Below are 18,118 nucleotides of genomic sequence, written 5' to 3' on the forward strand. Positions count from 1 at the left end.
TGGTAATTGACAAAACCTCAATTGTCTCGACGTGTTCAATTGAGATTTCGCTCTTCTTTTAAATCTCTACTTTTTTTTTTACGCTGCTTTTAACCTTCAGCCTCTTGTCGTTTTTGCCCGACGTCGGACTCCACCGCGCGCGCCCTTGGTCTGACATTTGACAAGTGGAGATGTGTAGTGTTACATGAGAATTGCTGCCGAGATGAACTACAGACGTCGTATTACGTAGCTAATGCTGTGTAGATCCAGGATTGACGGTCGAAGGCTTCCATCAGGGGCATCCACTCAATTAAGTAGAACATGGTCTCAAGAATGAAGAGGACAAAGATGGGGGGATGCACGCATCATCAAGTCAATTTCCCCCCCACTATTGGAGAAATTGAACAGGGGGAATGAATGACACCAAGAAGCCGATGAATAAGCAGACTCAGTAAGAACCCGAGGTATCTTGACTTACGCGTCTTGGCAAATCTTCTCCACCCTTCACGCTGTTTCACCTCGCCGACTTGCGTCACCATCAACAGAGATCTCATCGTCTTTTGCGGCCCTGCTTGCAGTGCACCCATCGTCAGTCGTCATGAGTGAATCAGCTGAGAACCCGAGTCCGCTTCCTCGCCGGACTCGCGTCGCCTGCAAAGCCTGCCACGCCCGGCGGGTGAAATGCGACGCCGGCGACGGTCAGCCGTGCTGGCATTGCCGGACACGCAACACGACTTGCGAGCTAATAGAATCGAGACGCGGCAAGTATGTAGACCAGACAGTACATAGTTGCGACGTGCTCGAGCTGATACCTGAGCCAGATATACACGGCAGAGTCGTGGTCAAGCAAAAGACCGTCGTGTTTCTCGCCGGCTCCGAGAAACCCGAGAGCCGTCCACCGATGTGGTCCAATCTTCCCCTGACATTGCTCTCAACACACCAAACAGCATCTCCAGTCCAAATGGTCAAGACGCGCCACAACCCCAAGATGAAGACACCAGCGCTGCTTTCCCACAACCCAATCTCTCTCAGCAAACCCAAACTCAGACAAATGTCCGATCATATTGTCTTGGTGACTCTAACAGTTTGTCCTACATCATTGAGATGATATGCAGTCCCAGGGGTGGAGTCGCCGAGCCTGTCAAGGTTCACTACCCTATTCCCGCCTCAATCGCCGACCGCGCAGTACTTCCAAACAGGCCACAAGTAGAGGTGACCAGTTTACAAGAAGCTTTAATAATGCCGCCGCGACACATAGCTGATCGATTGATATCTGCATTTTTCAACATAATGCATCCCGCATTTCCGGTCTTGAATCGACGGGTCTTTATCGAGCAGTACAAACTCGGACAAGCATCTCCTCTGCTTCTTCAGGCCGTCTTCCTCATCGCGGTCACACTCTGCGACGACAATCTGATCCAGGATGCGGGATTCACGGATCGTGCGGCTGCAAGAAAGACATACTACCTCCGTGCGAAGACCCTATATGATGTCGACCATGAGACGGATCGTAGTAATATCGCTTCCGCGCTGTCACTGATGGGGTTCTGGTGGAATGGACCTGATGATCAGAAGGATTCATGGTATTGGTTAGGCTGCGCGACAACTTTTGCACAGTCTATCAACATGCATCGCTCGTGAGTTAACTTCTCCTATGTGTCGTATATACTAACTTGGTTCTAGTATGGCCCGGTCAGAGTTTAGTCAAGAAACGCGATCGCTCTGGAGACGAATATGGTGGTCGATTTATGTACGTCATTGCTGACCTGCTTGAATGCTTTACGACCTAACATGACCAGTCTCGGGACCGGCATACTGCGGCTTGTCTAGGGCGGCCGTGCCGTATCCGAGATGAGGACTGCGACATTGAGCCTCTCACTGAGGATGACCTGCGCTTTGACGAGTGCTACAATGAGGAGCTAATACCCGCCCAAAAAGACTACCACATTTCGTATTTCATAGAGATGAGTAATCTGGCAGTAATACGTGAGTATGAGAATATGGATCTGAGCTTCCGTGGCTGACCATGATCACCAGTCGGCGACATTGTCATCGGCGAGTTCAGCCCTCGCCGTCCAGCGTTGGAATGCTACAAAGCCAAGAATCTCGTCGAAAGACTCGAGCAGTGGCATTCCCAGCTACCAAAATGTCTCCGAGAAATGCCTCCTGATGAGTCCCTGGGCGCATCGTTCTGGGCCAGCAACCTACAAATGGCCTATCAGTAAGCCTCGAAACAAGCCTTGAGTTGGCCCGTCTAACAGTGGCGCAGAAACTACTACATCCTTCTCTTTCGCCCTAAAGTAATTGAGAACCTTTCACCAGAAGAAGCTGAGAGAGACGTCCGGGCTCGGATGGCAGCCGACTCCATCACCCGTATGGCTGAGGATATGCTAGCCTCTGGTACCATCAGATATGGGCAAATGCATCTGTAAGACCAACCTCCCCCAAGCGCGAGTATTCGCTGACCCTTGAGTGTTCCCGCCGTGTTTGGAGCGCTCTCGATTCACACAATCGTCATCTGCCGAAAGGATCCCATACGAAGACAATTAGCAGGCAACAAGTCAAGGCAGTGCATACTTGCATTAAGCGAACTAGCAAAGCCATGGCCAGTGGGACTCTGGATCATGAGATTCTTTGTCAATCTGTTCAGGAGGCTCACAGGACAGGACTCTGCCGTTGCCGGAGGAGCAATCGTCAACGTTACCTCTCGGATCGCGAACAGTGACGCCGAGTCACGAGGACATCACCTCAACGATAACATGACCGCCTCGGGTCGACCCGAGGGAGCCGAATCAACCATGCCAACGGCCGTGAACAACAGAGCTCAGTTTCGGGATCAGCAGGCAGTCGATTTCATGCCGCAGGTTACTGATCCGCTAGCCTATGACTCTTTCTGGGCTGGATGTCTTGATAACTCGATTGACGTTGACTTGCTTCTACAGCATGGTCTTGGTCCCTTGCTTCCTGCGCCTTTTGGAGTTGCACCCGCAGATACAATGGGCTTGTAGAGCGGCCGGGTTTATCGTGATGCAATCTCGGTCCCTACTGCCACACCCAGGTTGACAACTGGAATCTGGTCTTGGGTCGCCAACCGTCTTTCAATAGTAGATGATTCCCGAGATTATTGTTAAAATAGTGCAACATGTCTAATATTAATCTATAAAACCACTTTTTGTCCGGCCATCTAATCCATTACTGCCTCAATGTTCCACGCGAGTGCCTTGTTCTCGTTCCAGCCATCTTGGAAACATTAGATCAAGACATCAGCGCCCAGTCTATGCATTTTGTGTATATCCCCAGACAATCTCTCTAATCTATTACACGCCATTCCGTTGCATTGTTGGTGCAGATCACAGCGTCTCAACAGCAAACTTGCTCTTTGCCCGTAGAGCCTTGCCGTGCTTGAAGAACAGGTACGGGAAAGGCGCCATTGCAAGAGTCAGGAAGGCCAGCAGACTTGAAGCCCACTGGAATCCGAGCTTCTCGTACATTTGGATGCCGAAGAGGGGAAATGCGGCTGAATAGAAGTTAGCAGACTGAATAATGAGAGAGTGGTGTTCTGAGGACATACCAGCGAAGGAACATCGCGCAAAGCTGTTAGCAGCAAGGGCAGAGGCGGCGTACTTCGGATAGGCGTCGACCTTTACATCAAGGTTAGTGTCAAGTATCTTTCGAATGACTGGCTTAAAAAGAGGGCTAAACTCACGAGAAAGGTAAAGATTCCTGTGAAGACAAGCAATGTTCTGCGTAGACCCAGAGGTTAGTGAAAGCTCTCAACGCGAAGGTGGATAGGGGCTCAACTCACCCGCAACCAAATACGGCGGAGCCAATGATGGGCACAATCCAGTGAATACTAGAGTACGTCGTCCAAGCGAACCAGAACAGACCACACGGGATGAGTATAGCGCCCAAGATGGCAGGAGGGAGTCGAAACTCGGGCTCGCTGCCTCCAATCTGCCCTGTCTCTTTCTCGTGCTGCTTCAAAAGTTTGGCACGAATGTTGGCCCAGATTGGGGTGCTGCCGGCTGCAATAAGAAGTCCAACCATGATACCCAGCCAGGTGAGGCCGGCTTGCCAGAGGTTCATGTCGTGGTTTGTTCGGAAAACCAAGGGGAAGGCGCCGAAGAATAGGTAGAGGATGCCAAGCAGGATGGCAGAGTAGAGGTCCAGGCAGAGACACATCGGTTCGAGGAAAAGCAGCTGGAACGGTCGTAGGAGGGACAGCTTGAGTGTTGCCCTGATGGACTTGGTCGTGTTTTCCATAGGTGCCCGGTAGGCCTCGTTTCCAGTCTCTTTTCTCAACTTTCGTGCCTTTGCTCGCAGCAGAATAGGATGGTATGTCTCGGGGGCAAAGAAGATGATGGAAAGCATAAGGACAACAGCCCAAATGATCATGACGTACCAAGTCCATCTCCAGTCTGTGTTGTAGTTGATGAAGCCACCGATGGCAGGGCCAATGGCAGGCCCGATGAAGGGTGCCAGTGAGACAAGACTCATGGGCTTTTGGATCTCACTGCGTAAGAAAACGTCTCCCACAGTTCCTCCAGCAACAGACAGAAATGTGCTGCCTGCAAAACCGGCAAAGAATCGGACAATGATCATGGTCTCGATATTTTGTGCGACAGCTGATGGGATGGTCCAGATGGTGAACATGGCCCAGGACACAAGGTAGATAGGTCGTCGTCCATAGTACTCGCTCAGCGGACTTGTCAGCAGAGGACCAAGAGCAATGCCCATGACAAAGGTTGATAGGCCAAGCGTAGCGACAATGTTGGAAACATGAAACTCGGCATTCATCTGAGCGTATGTTGCCGTGTAAATAGAGCTGGCGCACGTCCTTGATGAAATGTTAATCATTGTCTGCAACCATGTCTCACAGTACTTACACGCAAAGACTTGATGTGCACACAATCGTGACGATAACCCACTTGTGAAACACGGACATGTTTCTCGGGTTCATGGGATCCTTTTCTCCATCCCAAGAGACTTCAAAAGAGGTGCAATCGGGGCCAGAGTCATCTTCATTTCCGGCCTCGGTGGTCTCTTCACTAAAGTCGGCTGGGGTTCCGTTTTCAAGACCGCTTGGGTCATCGTCTGATTTTGTCGAATTTCTGAACATGGCGTGTGACGGTTGCTCTGGTTCAATTGAATGGTGGTGTTTTTCGTCTCCGTATTGCGGTGACTCCCCTTGCCCACCCAGGGCAGGCTTTTCTTGAGTGGTCATGTTGGTGCTGGCTGGATTCAACGTGCTAAGAATAGCGCAAAAGGTTGACCACTGAACGAATTGACTCGAGTATCAAAGCATCCTCTCCCTGGCTCCAGGCCGACCCCAATAAGTATATATCTCGTCCTCGGCGTTCGTCGAAGAACGAGAGAAAGGATTTGTAATGGAGTCGTCCACGGTGATTATCTTCTCTTTTCGGAGATAGCGCGGGGGCAAAGGCGAAGCGAAAAAGCCGAGGCGTCTTGGGTAAAGGATCCATATGACGTGCTGGGAATGGAATCGACCAGGGTCTTTTAAATGATGATTCGTCAGGATTTGGGACATTTCAAGATGCGGATTGACTTGAAGGTGTGTTGAGGGTGACAGCTGGTAAGATGTAACTGGGAAGTGTCCGATGACTGAGTACTGTCTATCATTGAACCGGCCAAATGGCACATCTTGATTCCTCAGGAGGCTCGAGAACTGGCAGCCATGAACTCGAGTGTCTTGGGCATCACAATTGAGTCTCTTTCGCGGTCTAATTCCGCGCTTGTGGATATTTGTTGACAAGTTCCAGGCCCTTGCAGAGGATGATACCAGCGATACCGCCGAGCTCCAAGGGCCTTGCACACGGCAATTTGTCCTCGGAAAAGGAATTGACGGCCAATACATTCAACGAAACACCATCATCGTACCGTCGAGCAGTAATTATCTTGATCTCACGTGTCGCTTCTTGAGCAACCGCGTCGGACTTAGGGAACGCGAGGTTTTAACATCCCCATGGAGGCAGCTCCTTCTGGTTAGACTGTGCAGGGGGCACTCAAGACGCCGAGGTGACTTCTGGTGATGGACAAGAGTGGAGTGGCAATTGACTCACTTCGCCGAGCAAGTGGGTGATAACTGATAACAAATTCTTGCTGGAGAGTGTTTCCGACATTGTCCATGCGCTTCCGCGGTCTAATTGTTCTATCAATATCCCCTACCGACTGTCCGGCTGGTTCAATTGAGTGCCTTGAAGAACTGTGGCAATACGTCTCTCAGTTGTTCCAAATTCCAAATACAGTATTGCCCAGCAGGTTCAGATGGCTCTAGTAAGCCCTTTTCTAAGTAATGAATAGCTGTCCAGCCAGCCTTTTGCGCCCCGGAACAGTTGCTGTGCGAATCATCTGGACACCGGGTCAGCGGCACTCCCACAAGTTGCACACCATGCTCACCGATGAAATAGCAATTCTCAACCTCTGATACACCTGCTTCCTTCATGGCCTTTCGAAACATGTCTCCATGTGGCTTACAGACTAGCGGGACTTGCCCGTAGTCACAATAAGTCAGCCCTTCAAAGAGGTCATCAACCCCTAGCAACCGAATAACCCGCGTGGCATGGTTGATGTATGCATTCGTTAGAAGCCACAGTTTAACCTTGGACCTGTCAATACTTTCGAGTAACTGTCGTAGTAGCGGGTTTGGCTTGATCAAGTCCTCCAGCGGAAGAGCGTCGTCGACCTGGGCGTTGTAGTCTAGAGGATCGATCTGGTGATGGCGCACCAGACCTTGAAGTGCTTGGCCGTACTGGCGTGAGTATTCTCTTTGGAGTCGGGCGGCTTCGTCCTTAGGAAGGCTGAGATGTTTCTCGAAGTAGGCGTTCATCAGCGCAGGTAACAAGTCTTGTACCCCAAGATCTACGCACGGTGATCAGTGGCCGGGGACACATTGTGTATGAGATATCAACTTGCCTCGAGAGTATAAGCAATTATCAATATCACTGCAACTGTTAGAACAGGTTGTTAGATGAACCGACAGGTGCTCACAAGAACAGGACAAGTTTTTGGCCGTCTGCCAATGCTGACCTATCTCCTTCGCCCATGTCAACAAAACTATAGAGTAGAATAAGAATAATAAGGCCTATGAAGCTAATGGCTTTCCCCGGAGGAGCCAGTATCCAGAGAGTCGGTGAAGTTTATGCCTCGTCTGGCTTGCAGGAGCTAAGATTCCCCTCCAACCCCCGCACATAGATCCCCGCTCTTTCGAACAAGAGGAAGATGTCATGTGAGTTCATCATAACAATTACAAAAGAAGCGAGTCTCCTTTTTAGCACTAACTGCTTCTTATATCTAGTAGAGGGGATCAAACAACTAACAGATGTGTTACGAATAGCCTTGTGAAATTCAAGTTCTTAGATGGAGCTCTGATGTCACTATGTAAAATGCACGTTTTTATGTCAAGAGCGAGGCGACTGTTATGACTATCCGTTCCATCCGGCTCATATTGCATGTCAGAAACGATGAGCGAAGAAGATATATAGTAAGCCCCAAGTCGACTAGCAGTGCACTGCCCACGGCGGATGATCTCAGGTTCCAAAGTAAAAAGGATATCAGGGTTTACTGAGTCAGTTAAAGATACTCGTGCCACGACGCTTTAGCCCTTGGTAGAAGAGCTAGTTAGAGAGTTGGATGGCTGTGCTGTCAGCTCAGTCATTAAGTAGTGTTGGCCTTCACCCTACACCACCCCCTTAACCTCATCACTCATCAGACTCCTCAGATGTAATCAGGCAATTGGGTGTCTGACATTGAGAACAAACCATTTTCCCACCGTATTCCCTCCTCTCTGAGGTTTCATTCTATCTGGATCCGTGGTAGTGTACCATTGCCCATCTGACAAGACACTCGACGGACCAAGCCGGAAATGGGTAAGCTGTTGCGAGGAACCAACAATCGACCCGGCAGGGGGCCATTAGACGAACGGTTCACAGGCCATAGCCCCGGAGATCTAAGACAGTGCCCACTAAACCGTGCACCTTCAACTTGGCGCTGTCCTCCCTGGGCCAGGACTGCCCGTCCATCATGCCATTGCTATGCTTGGAGATGACATGGAGCAATAGTCAGAAAACTAGATCAGACCACCTCGGGTTTCTTTGCGCCGTGATAACGGCTTACTCGCTCAGAAAGGACATAATTATCCCAAACACTGCCCCGGGCGAGAAGATGTCGACGTGGAGAGGTTTCAACGGATACGTCGGATGAACGGCACAGCATCGAATACGCACCCGACTTGGGGAGTTGATGCGAATTACCCAATCAAGGTATACTTGGCGCTCTTGCCGGGATCTCAACCGCATGGTGGTAAGCCACCATACGCCGTCGCCACCAATCACAGGCGTACTGTGTAAGCTGACAGATGTAAATCACGGTTGATGCAAATGGAAGCGCCGCTTGTATCCTTTTTTGCGAGATGTTGAATAAGTACAAAAGGACTCGAGAGTCCAAGACTTGGTAGTAAACTTGGATCAAGTGCCTCAACTTTCAGACACAATGGATAGCACCAATACCACCTCCAATGGCACTGAGTGGCCTCTTTTCAACAAGTACAATGAGTTCCCTCTCGATCACATCTACACCTTTTGCATCTTTGCCTATTGGATGCCTCATATGCTACGCATGATGAACTCCAAAGCCTACGTAAAGGCACACCACTACCATCGTTCCCTCCTCATCGTCCACGCTATCGTCTCGATCATCGAAGTCGTCCTCTTCCACGTCAAGTCATGGCACCTCGGCCACGATCCGAAAGCGAATAACATCGATCTCTTCCTCTGTGTCGTACAGACCATTACAAGCCTCATCATGACTGAGAGAATGCGGTTCATACCCAAACTGACTCTCGAATTGAGCCGGGGGTCGTTTCAAAGCATGGCCTTCATGCGTGTACTTGCTTCGGGTCTTGCTGTGTACTTGGGATCGACAGAGTGGCATCGGGCAAGCATCAAGATGCTTGCCAGCTTCGTCTGGGTGCGATTCCTCATTAAATGGTCAAGCAAATTCGCCGGTATAGATACCTACGGGCAAGGATACTCGCTCGGCTTGATTGGCGGTATTCTCATGGGTATATACGAAGGAACCTATCCCCATGGTATCGCCATCTACATGGGCACAACTCTTTCGCTGTTGGCCTTTGATCGTTGGGCATCCGAGTTTGACAAGTGAGTATATGGCAAGAATCTATTAAGCTTGATCGTTGCTAACAGTTACAGCTCCGTTATTGACTCGTTGAGATTCGTCGGATTGGTGAGCCATCGGGTTGAGAAGCCCAGTAAGGAGCCCGAGAAGCCGTTGAAGAAGGTAGATTGATGTGTTGGATTCGAGCGAGACACTCTTTCTAAGAAATCTAGCTGTGATGGAGACCTTTGAAATGACAAAAGTTTTGAAGATTTAAGGACCCCTCTCGTAGTGAACATGACCTTCAATTTCAACTACACTATCTCAACTTGGCATGTGATGGTGATAGGCCGCTCCGGCACAGACAGGGTACACGCCCTGAGAATGTTACCCTTAAACCGCCAGACAGCGGGCTCCTAATTGGCCCCTTGTGGAACCTTGTGGAAGAACTTGAAGGCACCCGCTTAGGTGTACGTCTACGGCCGCGAGTCGAAGCTCGTGAGCACCGCGGTAACATTAGCCCTCCTTGTTGCTGACGCGCCATGTCTGAAACGGGCAAAAACTGCTGACAGGGACGCGCGACACAACTTGAACAGGGCAAAAATGACTACGGACAAAATACGTAGGCAAATGATGGTTTATTTCTCAATTACAAAATATAAATACCACTTCTCTGTCTTTAAAAAAGTTCAATGCATCTTTCAGTCCTGTTCCGACCCATCCAACATGCATCTCATCCTCACTGGAGCCACCGGCCTGATCGGGTCTGGTGTACTCGACGCCATGCTCAAGATGAAGGACATCACCAAGATCTCAATCCTCAGCCGAAGACCCGTCGCCATGGCCGAAATGCTCAAGACCCGAGAGTCAACGTCATCATTCACACCGACTTCTTACAATACGGGCGCAACGTGCTTAGCCAGCTGCAGGGTGCTAATGGTGCTGTGTGGGCTCTTGGCGTTAGTCAAACCAAGGTCTCCAAGGAGTAAGTCCTCTTTTTGAGGATAATTGACCATGCTCACTGACAATTCTATAGCGAATACATCAAGATCACAAAAGACTACGCCTTGGCTGGTGCCAAAGCCTTCGCCGACCTTGCACCCAACGACGAACCTTTCCGCTTCATCTTTGTCTCTGGACAAAGCTCAACACAGAATCCTGGGCCATTCACGAACCGATACGCCCGCGTCAAGGGCGAAACTGAGCTTTTGCTCTCCGAGATGCGCAGTTCCTACCCTCGTCTCATAACAGAGGCTGTTGGACCAGGTGTCGTCAGTGAAAGGGACCATGCTGCCATAAAGCCATACGTCCCTGATCAAGGCTTCTTCCATAACAGTGCCAGAACTGTTCTGGGCCCTCCGGTTCGGATGGCCTTCCCATCGCTTGACGCTCCGACGGAGCCTCTTGGAAAGTTCTTAGTTGAAATGGCAATGGGAAGGTGGGATAGGCAGTTGGACGAGGGAGGGAGTGATATCACAACACTGAAGGGCGGCATGAGGGTTCTCAAGAACCCAGCCTTCCTGAGACTAGCAGGACTGTCATGAATGTTTTCGTTGACATTGGATATAATACATATAACATAGTAATAACATTGTTGGCTTTATATAGCCATGGGTATTTCCAGGTTCAAATCAGGCATCTTGCCCAAACACCGTATCGTAATAGTTTCGGATCCTCTCACACTCATCCAACAGAGAGTGCTCACAAGTGGCCTTGATGGCCTCCTCCCAGATGACCTTTTCCAGGTCATAGCCCGCCTTTTTCACTACCGAATTGTAGTCTGGGCCCCATATCCTTGACCACTCTTCCTTCTCCCCCTCTTTCGTTTCGGATGTCAACTCGTCCAGTAAGCTGTTTAGTCTTCTTGTGTCAAACTTTACTCTGTTCAGATGTGCGAACATGGTTGTTGTGATGGGTATTTCCCGTTTCCCAGTTTTCTTCTGGTAGCTCTTCCAATCAAGCTCGGGATCTGCCTGCCATATCCCGCTGCCATAGTGGATTTCTCCTGGTGTAAGCATCATCGCGTTTTTCTTGACCTGCCAGAAAGGATTCCCAAGCACAACGGCCCCCTGCGTGAACGTCTCCTTATCACCCGATCCCCAGGCGCCCTGTGAGTGAAGCTGGTAGTAGTACTTTCCGTAAAAGTTGTAGTAAGCTGCCAATAAGAGGCTGTCGGCATGCCGTGCCTTATCGTACAGCATGATTCCAGACTCAGAGGCTCGTGATTTCATGGTCCTGTTGGGCATCTGTGCCTCTGCAATCTCATAAAAGAGAGGCGATATCGTAGGTAGCCAAAAGTCGGGCCATGTTACCAGACCATGGCTCTTGTAAGGTTCAACATCGAAGAGATAATCGGGTTTTCGAATGGGAAAAGCGTCCGAGTCCAGGAATAGGATATTCTGGAAGCTGGAGAAGATGAGGGCAAAGGCCTTGAACTCGAACTTTTCGAAATGCGGCGTGGTGTAGTTGGCAGACTTTGGCACGTGCAAGAAGTCATCCATGTTGAGGCATTGTACGTCCAACGATGCAAGTGAAGTGTTGCACAACTTGCGCTCGTACTCGCTAGCCGAGTCCAGGAAAAGTTGTACAGGGAGCTTTGAACCAACATGACGCAGCATCAGCACAGCCGTGGCTGCGATACCAAAGTTGGCGCCACTTGCGGTGATGACCACGCCACGAGTGTCGCGGACAAACGGTAAATCGGGGGCGAGATATCGAAGACTTTGGACGTAATCGTGGTGAGTCTGCTTTAACGACTCGAACTGTTCGTCAGGCAACTTGAGGACATCAATGTCGATTTGGGCCTTGGAACCGTGGGGGCTGAATTGCTCCGGATCAAGGGGTCTCGGTGACACAATCTCATCACCCTTGGGCTGAGCCTTGTAAAGTTCGTTGGATAATCGACTCCAGAAGTCGGCGACCTGAGACGTTGGGCCGGTGAATTGTGGCGTTTCTGCGTCGTAGGCGTAGGTACTCGTTGACGCATTGCTGGAGCTAGAAGTTTCAGGTTTGAATTTTGGCGCTGTGATTCTCTGATATGTATATGAGAGGTCTGAAGAAAATATCCATAGTGATAGGGCAAATATGGTGGTGATGAGGAGGGCGGTTATTTTGACGAGATGTCGTCGAGAGGCCAGGACGTGAGCCCATGCGGCGCTCTTGCTTTCTTCGAGTGGTAGAAACATGATAAGATGAGAAAATCGGAAATAATGAATGCGTTATGCTTGAGAATGCGTCGCTATTGTCGTTGGAGGTACCATTATGGACGAAATCGCTCGTGCGCCTAAAGGCGATCCAAAGCCGGCGCCAAGGGTCTTGGCGACCTTAAAAGAAGTGTTTCAAAGGGAATGCGTAAAAGATGGCTGCTTGAGAAAACGAACGGCGGTCTGAGTCAATGTCTCCGCAACTCAACAGCCGCCATTCACGACGACGATCATTTTTCCAGAATTTTTAACAAAAGATGAAGAAACAAAGAAATGCATTCCTCTTGTTGTTTTTAGTCAAAATCCTCTTATCCAAGATTTGGGGTCCGTGTCCCTCCTTTCGTATTACATTACGCAAGCCCCGTCGCCGGGATCTCCCACCCACATCACGACCCGGGACCCTTGATAAAGCCCCAACACGTCAAATGGCACAATCTCTAGACGAATGTTTCATGTCGTCGCGTCTCATGTCGGTCGAGTTTTCCACTTTCCGATTGAGGCACTTGCCGTCGATCCAGCTGCCCTCGACTGCTGTTCGCTCGCTCGTATAGCGAGCTGTTTGATGACTCAGATGACGCAACTCTGCGTCCATGGCTTCTTTTGCGACATGGAACTAAAAATGCCGCTTACCCGTCAGAATATGCACGTTGGTCCTCCTCGTGTAGCGTGTAGGATTATAAAGGAGTGATGCGCTCTGACGGTTTGAGGCTGGTGAAACGGGCCGCAGAGGTAGCTGCAAGGGGAATCATGCCAAGATTTTTGATGGTTCTGGTGTTTGCAGCCATATTCCTTGTTTGAAGCAACAAAGCTGGGGAACATACGCATTGTCGTAGCCGCAATGTACCGACATTGTTTCACATCAAAGGATTTTTCTTCTAATCAACAACGCGACCAGGTATAGAATGATCTGCGCATTCTCCTTATCCTTCACAAACACCTGTTGGTGGCGCAGCCAACACACAAGTACGAGTACCTTTGTTGGTATATTCGTATTTGTTTAATGAAACAGCCCACCATGACTCGTCTTCAATCCCTTTTTGAACGATGATAGGCTTAATCAATTTTGATTCAAGACTCTCTTTGCCCTGTGGGGAAAGATCCTCAATCCATCAGCAGCTCAATCCATCAGAAGCCACGACGCGATCGGTGGAGGAGCCGAGGCTTGCCCGTGATGCGGCTCCCTCAGTGGCTAAGGTAGTATTGATTCGATATGCTAGCTACCTAGGTAAAGAGTGAAATTTTACCAGTTCTGTTTTTAAAGAAGGTATAAAAAGAAGTACATTACTTTATTGTATATATTAAAGTACTTTAAGATATGAATTATATACCATTATTTACTATATGTATAATTATATTTATAGATATAATAAAAGGCATTGGGCATGATGGCTTAATTGTTTGTAAAACCGTATCTCTGAGTGGCTTGCCTTGATGTGCCCTTTAGGTATGCTACGAGGTTAAACAACTTGAGTGCTTATAATAAAATTTTGCCCACTCAAGGCTCAGGCTTTCCATCTTAATTCTGGCCTTTGTAATCGACCTTCATCGTCTTCATGGAGTGCCTCATAGCTCAGTTGTTAAAAGACCTCGCGACTTGACTTGTTGCATCACGTTCATCCACGTAATATATGCTTAGGTAGGGCAATCGCTCAGATACGGCACACAGTGCGTTGCGTCTTGTCCTTTTTCATGTCCACTCGGTATCAGCAAGACAAAGCCATCGTCTTTTAATGAGGTAAAGGCATTTTGTGACATCTGGTTTAATATCTCTATGAAACTATGTTTTTTGCTACCATGGCCCATGACTCTTTTTGAGACGATATTAAGAATAATGGCAATAAAAAGGGGGGCATTGGGGGCTCTATAATGCTCACGATGCGGAAGTAGTTATAAGTAGGCCTTCGAGAAGCCTATGTAGAGTACGGTAGCTTCAGTATTGTAGATCTACCACGGCTGACCGTTCTTGGGAACATCCCACTCCAAACCGTCGCTAGAAGGATGTTGACAGCGACTATCTTGTCAATGAGGAGCTAGGGTGATGGTCTTTCCGATGTCCGCTCACTTTCTCTGCCGAGATCCTGCCTGCGATGAGAATCCACCTTCATCATACCCCAAGTAGAAAGGTGTCCTGCACCTTCCATCCTCGCCCGCCTTTAGGGGGAGGTAGTAAAAAGCGAATAATGTGTTCTTTGTTATAGTTGAAGCCCGGCCCTCGTTAAGATAACTGAACCAGAAGACCAAGCTAGCAGATAGTAAAAAGCGACAAGCAGACGTGATGCAGGGATACAACCCGGCGGCCAGCTACTACTCTAATGTCCAACAGTAGCCTCGTCCCGCTCGCTGCATCTATTTCCATGCGGCTTAGTCGTGTCAATAATCCGCCTCATCTCCTTCAACTCTTCATCAGTAAACTCAATGTCTCTTGAAGCGAAATTCTCCTCCATCCGCTTCGGCTTTGTCGTGCCCGGAATCGCAATCATGCCTTGCGCGGCAACCCAAGCAAGTGCGATTTGGGTCACAGTAGCGCTCTTTCGAGAGGCCAGTTTCTTGAGTTCGTCGACAATGGCTTTATTCTTGTAGAAGTTGTCGCCTTGAAACTTGGGAACTACAGAATACTTGTTAGTGTGATTCGACACACCTACTTGGGGGACTTGCAAGTTCGTCGATAGTCATCTGGCGCAAAGTCATCTGGAGTGTTGTATGGGAAGTCATCGGCGAGCCAGCCATGCCCCAATGGGCCATAGGCTACAAAAGCAACTCCCAACTCCTTGGCCGTATCAATAAGCCCATTTGTCTCGTGGACAGTCTCGAAAGCAGAATACTCTGCCTGGATGGCGTCGATCTTGGCAACTGGTCGGACGGTCAGATGTGGCTAGTCCTTTATTATGGATACATACTCGAATTGGCCTTGCGGAGGGTCGCCGCGGAGCATTCAGATAAACCAATATACTTGGTCTTACCAGCTCTACGAATCTCGTCAAGAGCGGGGATTGATTCCTCCAATGGGGTATCTGATGGGTTATAATTTAGACGGCTTTCCTTCACTGAAACTCTTTACTCACTAGGATCGATTCGGTGCAGATAGTAAAGGTCTGGAGGAAATCCGAGCCTCTCGATAGTGCCTTCGATATACTCCTTGATGTGGGTGGCCTTGTTCGTGATACTTCCATCACCAAAGATGTCAACACCACACTTGGAAGCAACTATTCGCCATGGTCAGCTATCTTTTTGCGCTTCAAAAAGATAACACATACTGAAGATCTTCTCTCGAACGTTATGCTTCCTAATGAAATCACCCAGGAGCTTCTCATTGATACCAGCCTGGTATACTACCTGTTCACGAGTCAGAGTGACGGTCACGATGCTTGCATCATACTTACGGCGGTATCCCAAAAGGTGCACCCTAGTTCAACAGCTTTGAGAAGCACCGGCTCAGCCTGATCGAAGGTGAGATTGTTGCCCAAGCCGAAGTTGATGCCCATGGCACCAAAGCCGGGGGAAGGGACTTTGATATCAGCGAAAGGGAGTTCCTTGACCATGTCGAAGATCTTGAGAGTATGGGTTTGAGTCTACTGAAGCTTCATCCTCGGCTGGAGAAGGGTTGGTTATATACACGTTAGTGGCTGTCTGCCTCGAAGGTGGTATTGCCCAACCTGGCTCCATTGTTGCGTGAGTAATGGACTTAAGAGCTTTAAATCCATGACTCCAGAAATAGTCAAAATTAAGCTTCTTTTCCAACCACACTAAGGCCATCTGGGCCAAGAGTTCATCGGTGGATTGTGCCTGGCTGGGTAGAAGCTCGGGGTCTCGGGGTGCACAGCTTTCCACTCCTGGTATTAGCTTAAGTCCGATTCCGAAGCGACTACACAGATCAAAATAGCAGAAGCCAAGGTCTCGCTGCATGGCCAGGTGTACTCACTCCGCATGAAGTGCGCACTTGCCAGAAGGCACCGCTAAAGTGGGTTAGAAAGCTAAGAAGGGCTTGGAGTCTCTTATGGCGGAAGCCCACAGGGATTCATAGATGAGCTATCACAATTCTTTTTATTCTAGAGGCTCAAGAGAATATACAAGTGCAGTGGGCATACAGATGGAACTTTACAGCAAGTCAACTTCAGAGTCTCTATTTCGGGTGGCTTGCCAAAAGTCCTTCTTTGGTAGCCCTAAAGTACAAAATGCCATCATGCCAACTTCAGATGCTCCTTTAGACAATCCTCCAAGGTCCTTGGCTTCTTGATATGATCCAAAATGGTCAGTTCATTTGCATCAAGTTTCCAGCTCCCTTTGAGATCAAGGAGCGCCACAACTTGCTTTGAATACTCCCAGTGTTTAGCTCTCCCATGTTCGAGGCGGAGACGGGCCAAGTCATTCTCAAGATCCTCCAAGCTTCCCACGCACTTGACCTCGATTTCCCGGCCAGAAACGCGGCTATATGCATCCGCAAGCTCTTCCATGCTAACCTCCCCAGAGCGAAATCGGAAGAATCCGCCCTTGCCCTCTTGGACACCCTCCCCGTTGAGGAAAATCTCAATAGTCCAGGCGGCGACATCATCTTGGGATGACCACGATGTCTTACGAGTGTTCCCATCTGCCCAGTATTGAAGAGTGGCCTTGCCCTGGTCGTCCAGGGTAAATGACCCGGGGCCATAATTGGTCAGGAGAAGATCGGAAAAGGCACCCGTGAACAAGTAGACAGGTCGAATGGAGCTCGTCACGGCAGCGTGCTGCTCAAAGGCGATGTGTGTGTCGTAGTGCGTAAAATCTCCGAACTTGAGCTTGGTCCAGTCGTTGTTCCACGACGGGGCGACAAACACCTTCACTCCAGCCTTCTCGGCAGCGCGAAGAAGTAGCAGAGCGCCGTCGAGGTTAAGGATCGGGTTGGGCGCGTAGCAGCAAATGATTCCGTCGACGCCCTGGACGGCTTGGTCAAGTGCACCGAGGTCGTAGCAGCTGGTGCTGGTGACAAACGACTCAAGATCTTTGGATAGACTCGGCTGAAGTTTTGACGCATCTCGACCAAGTCCTCGAACAGATAAACCTCGCGAGAGGGCATTCGAGGCTAGCCGCTGCCCAAGGCTGCCTGTAATACCGGCGATGAGAACAAGCATCTTGTGTGTTGAGAAATCTTGTGTGCGAGACTGAAAGGATTGGAAAGTTTGTGTCTGGGATCAAAAAGGCTCAAGACGAAAGACGTGTGTAGTATGATTAAATACTCCGCGGAGATTTGAGCCTCGAGCTGTCATTTTAAGTTGCTTGGCAACGGGTACTTGCAGATACTAACAGTGTATAACGTTATTGTCTCCACGTCAAGGAGCAAAACTCCGCAACTTATGATCTTAGCTCCGCCCGTAAACTCCGCCCGTCGACCGCGGCTATGGGCTAACAGGGAGTGTATCGATCAACGCCGGTGTAGAAACGGTGGAGGAATGGAGATGTCGCCTAAGATGTTGATGTTGACTCATCTTTAACCCAAAGGCCCACTTGGCACTTCTCGAGGACTGGCTGAACACGTAATATGGTACTTAACATTCGAATATCTTCTCAAGCCGTCTCTCTTCTTACACCACAGCCATATATGCCTTACCTCAGCCATGCGCTGCTGGAATTGTTCGACCTTTGACGGATTCTATGAATGAAAGTGATTGTGATATCGATGAATCATTCAACTCCTCACCAATAGAGCTGTGAGCCTGAGCCGATCGTATCTCTGAACACACATATTCCCAGCATCGTAACCAGGCCCGCCGATCAAACGAGGAGAAGAAAAACAAATGAGACATGTCGGTATTGGACAATTTGCTCCCGTG

General features: G+C 49.4%; 7 protein-coding genes across 7 annotated transcripts; 3 read left to right on the forward strand and 4 right to left on the reverse strand.

Annotated features, from left to right (window-relative positions):
- Positions 1–577: 577 nt before the first annotated feature.
- Positions 578–2,987, forward strand: MRS44_008243 (uncharacterized protein; the record flags this gene model as incomplete). Its single annotated transcript, XM_065620831.1, has 7 exons — positions 578–744; positions 801–1,616; positions 1,663–1,729; positions 1,779–1,965; positions 2,017–2,200; positions 2,249–2,407; positions 2,630–2,987. 7 exons carry the CDS (start codon positions 578–580, stop codon positions 2,985–2,987), a joined length of 1,938 nt encoding a protein of 645 aa, XP_065476903.1.
- Positions 2,988–3,329: 342 nt separating this feature from the next.
- On the reverse strand, positions 3,330–5,203 carry MRS44_008244 (uncharacterized protein; the record flags this gene model as incomplete). Its single annotated transcript, XM_046269071.2, has 5 exons — positions 3,330–3,496; positions 3,551–3,620; positions 3,686–3,722; positions 3,785–4,816; positions 4,866–5,203. The coding sequence occupies 5 exons, from the start codon at positions 5,201–5,203 to the stop codon at positions 3,330–3,332; spliced, it is 1,644 nt and encodes a 547-aa protein (XP_046133734.2).
- Positions 5,204–8,487: 3,284 nt separating this feature from the next.
- Positions 8,488–9,303, forward strand: MRS44_008245 (uncharacterized protein; the record flags this gene model as incomplete). Its single annotated transcript, XM_046278478.2, has 2 exons — positions 8,488–9,155; positions 9,207–9,303. 2 exons carry the CDS (start codon positions 8,488–8,490, stop codon positions 9,301–9,303), a joined length of 765 nt encoding a protein of 254 aa, XP_046133732.2.
- Positions 9,304–9,837: 534 nt separating this feature from the next.
- On the forward strand, positions 9,838–10,655 carry MRS44_008246 (uncharacterized protein; the record flags this gene model as incomplete). The annotated part of the gene is made up of 3 exons (XM_065620832.1): positions 9,838–9,977; positions 10,031–10,096; positions 10,148–10,655. 3 exons carry the CDS (start codon positions 9,838–9,840, stop codon positions 10,653–10,655), a joined length of 714 nt encoding a protein of 237 aa, XP_065476904.1.
- Positions 10,656–10,742: 87 nt separating this feature from the next.
- Positions 10,743–12,296, reverse strand: MRS44_008247 (uncharacterized protein; the record flags this gene model as incomplete). Its single annotated transcript, XM_065620833.1, has 1 exon — positions 10,743–12,296. One exon carries the CDS (start codon positions 12,294–12,296, stop codon positions 10,743–10,745), a length of 1,554 nt encoding a protein of 517 aa, XP_065476905.1.
- A 2,327-nt stretch (positions 12,297–14,623) lies between these two features.
- Positions 14,624–15,853, reverse strand: MRS44_008248 (uncharacterized protein; the record flags this gene model as incomplete). The annotated part of the gene is made up of 7 exons (XM_065620834.1): positions 14,624–14,919; positions 14,957–15,002; positions 15,064–15,164; positions 15,212–15,325; positions 15,377–15,517; positions 15,569–15,647; positions 15,695–15,853. The coding sequence occupies 7 exons, from the start codon at positions 15,851–15,853 to the stop codon at positions 14,624–14,626; spliced, it is 936 nt and encodes a 311-aa protein (XP_065476906.1).
- Positions 15,854–16,492: 639 nt separating this feature from the next.
- On the reverse strand, positions 16,493–17,419 carry MRS44_008249 (uncharacterized protein; the record flags this gene model as incomplete). The annotated part of the gene is made up of 1 exon (XM_065620835.1): positions 16,493–17,419. One exon carries the CDS (start codon positions 17,417–17,419, stop codon positions 16,493–16,495), a length of 927 nt encoding a protein of 308 aa, XP_065476907.1.
- Positions 17,420–18,118: the final 699 nt, after the last annotated feature.

Source organism: Fusarium solani (assembly GCF_023522795.1).
Source record: "Fusarium solani strain SB1 chromosome Unknown bctg00000004, whole genome shotgun sequence".
Taxonomy (NCBI): Eukaryota; Fungi; Ascomycota; class Sordariomycetes; order Hypocreales; family Nectriaceae; genus Fusarium; species Fusarium solani.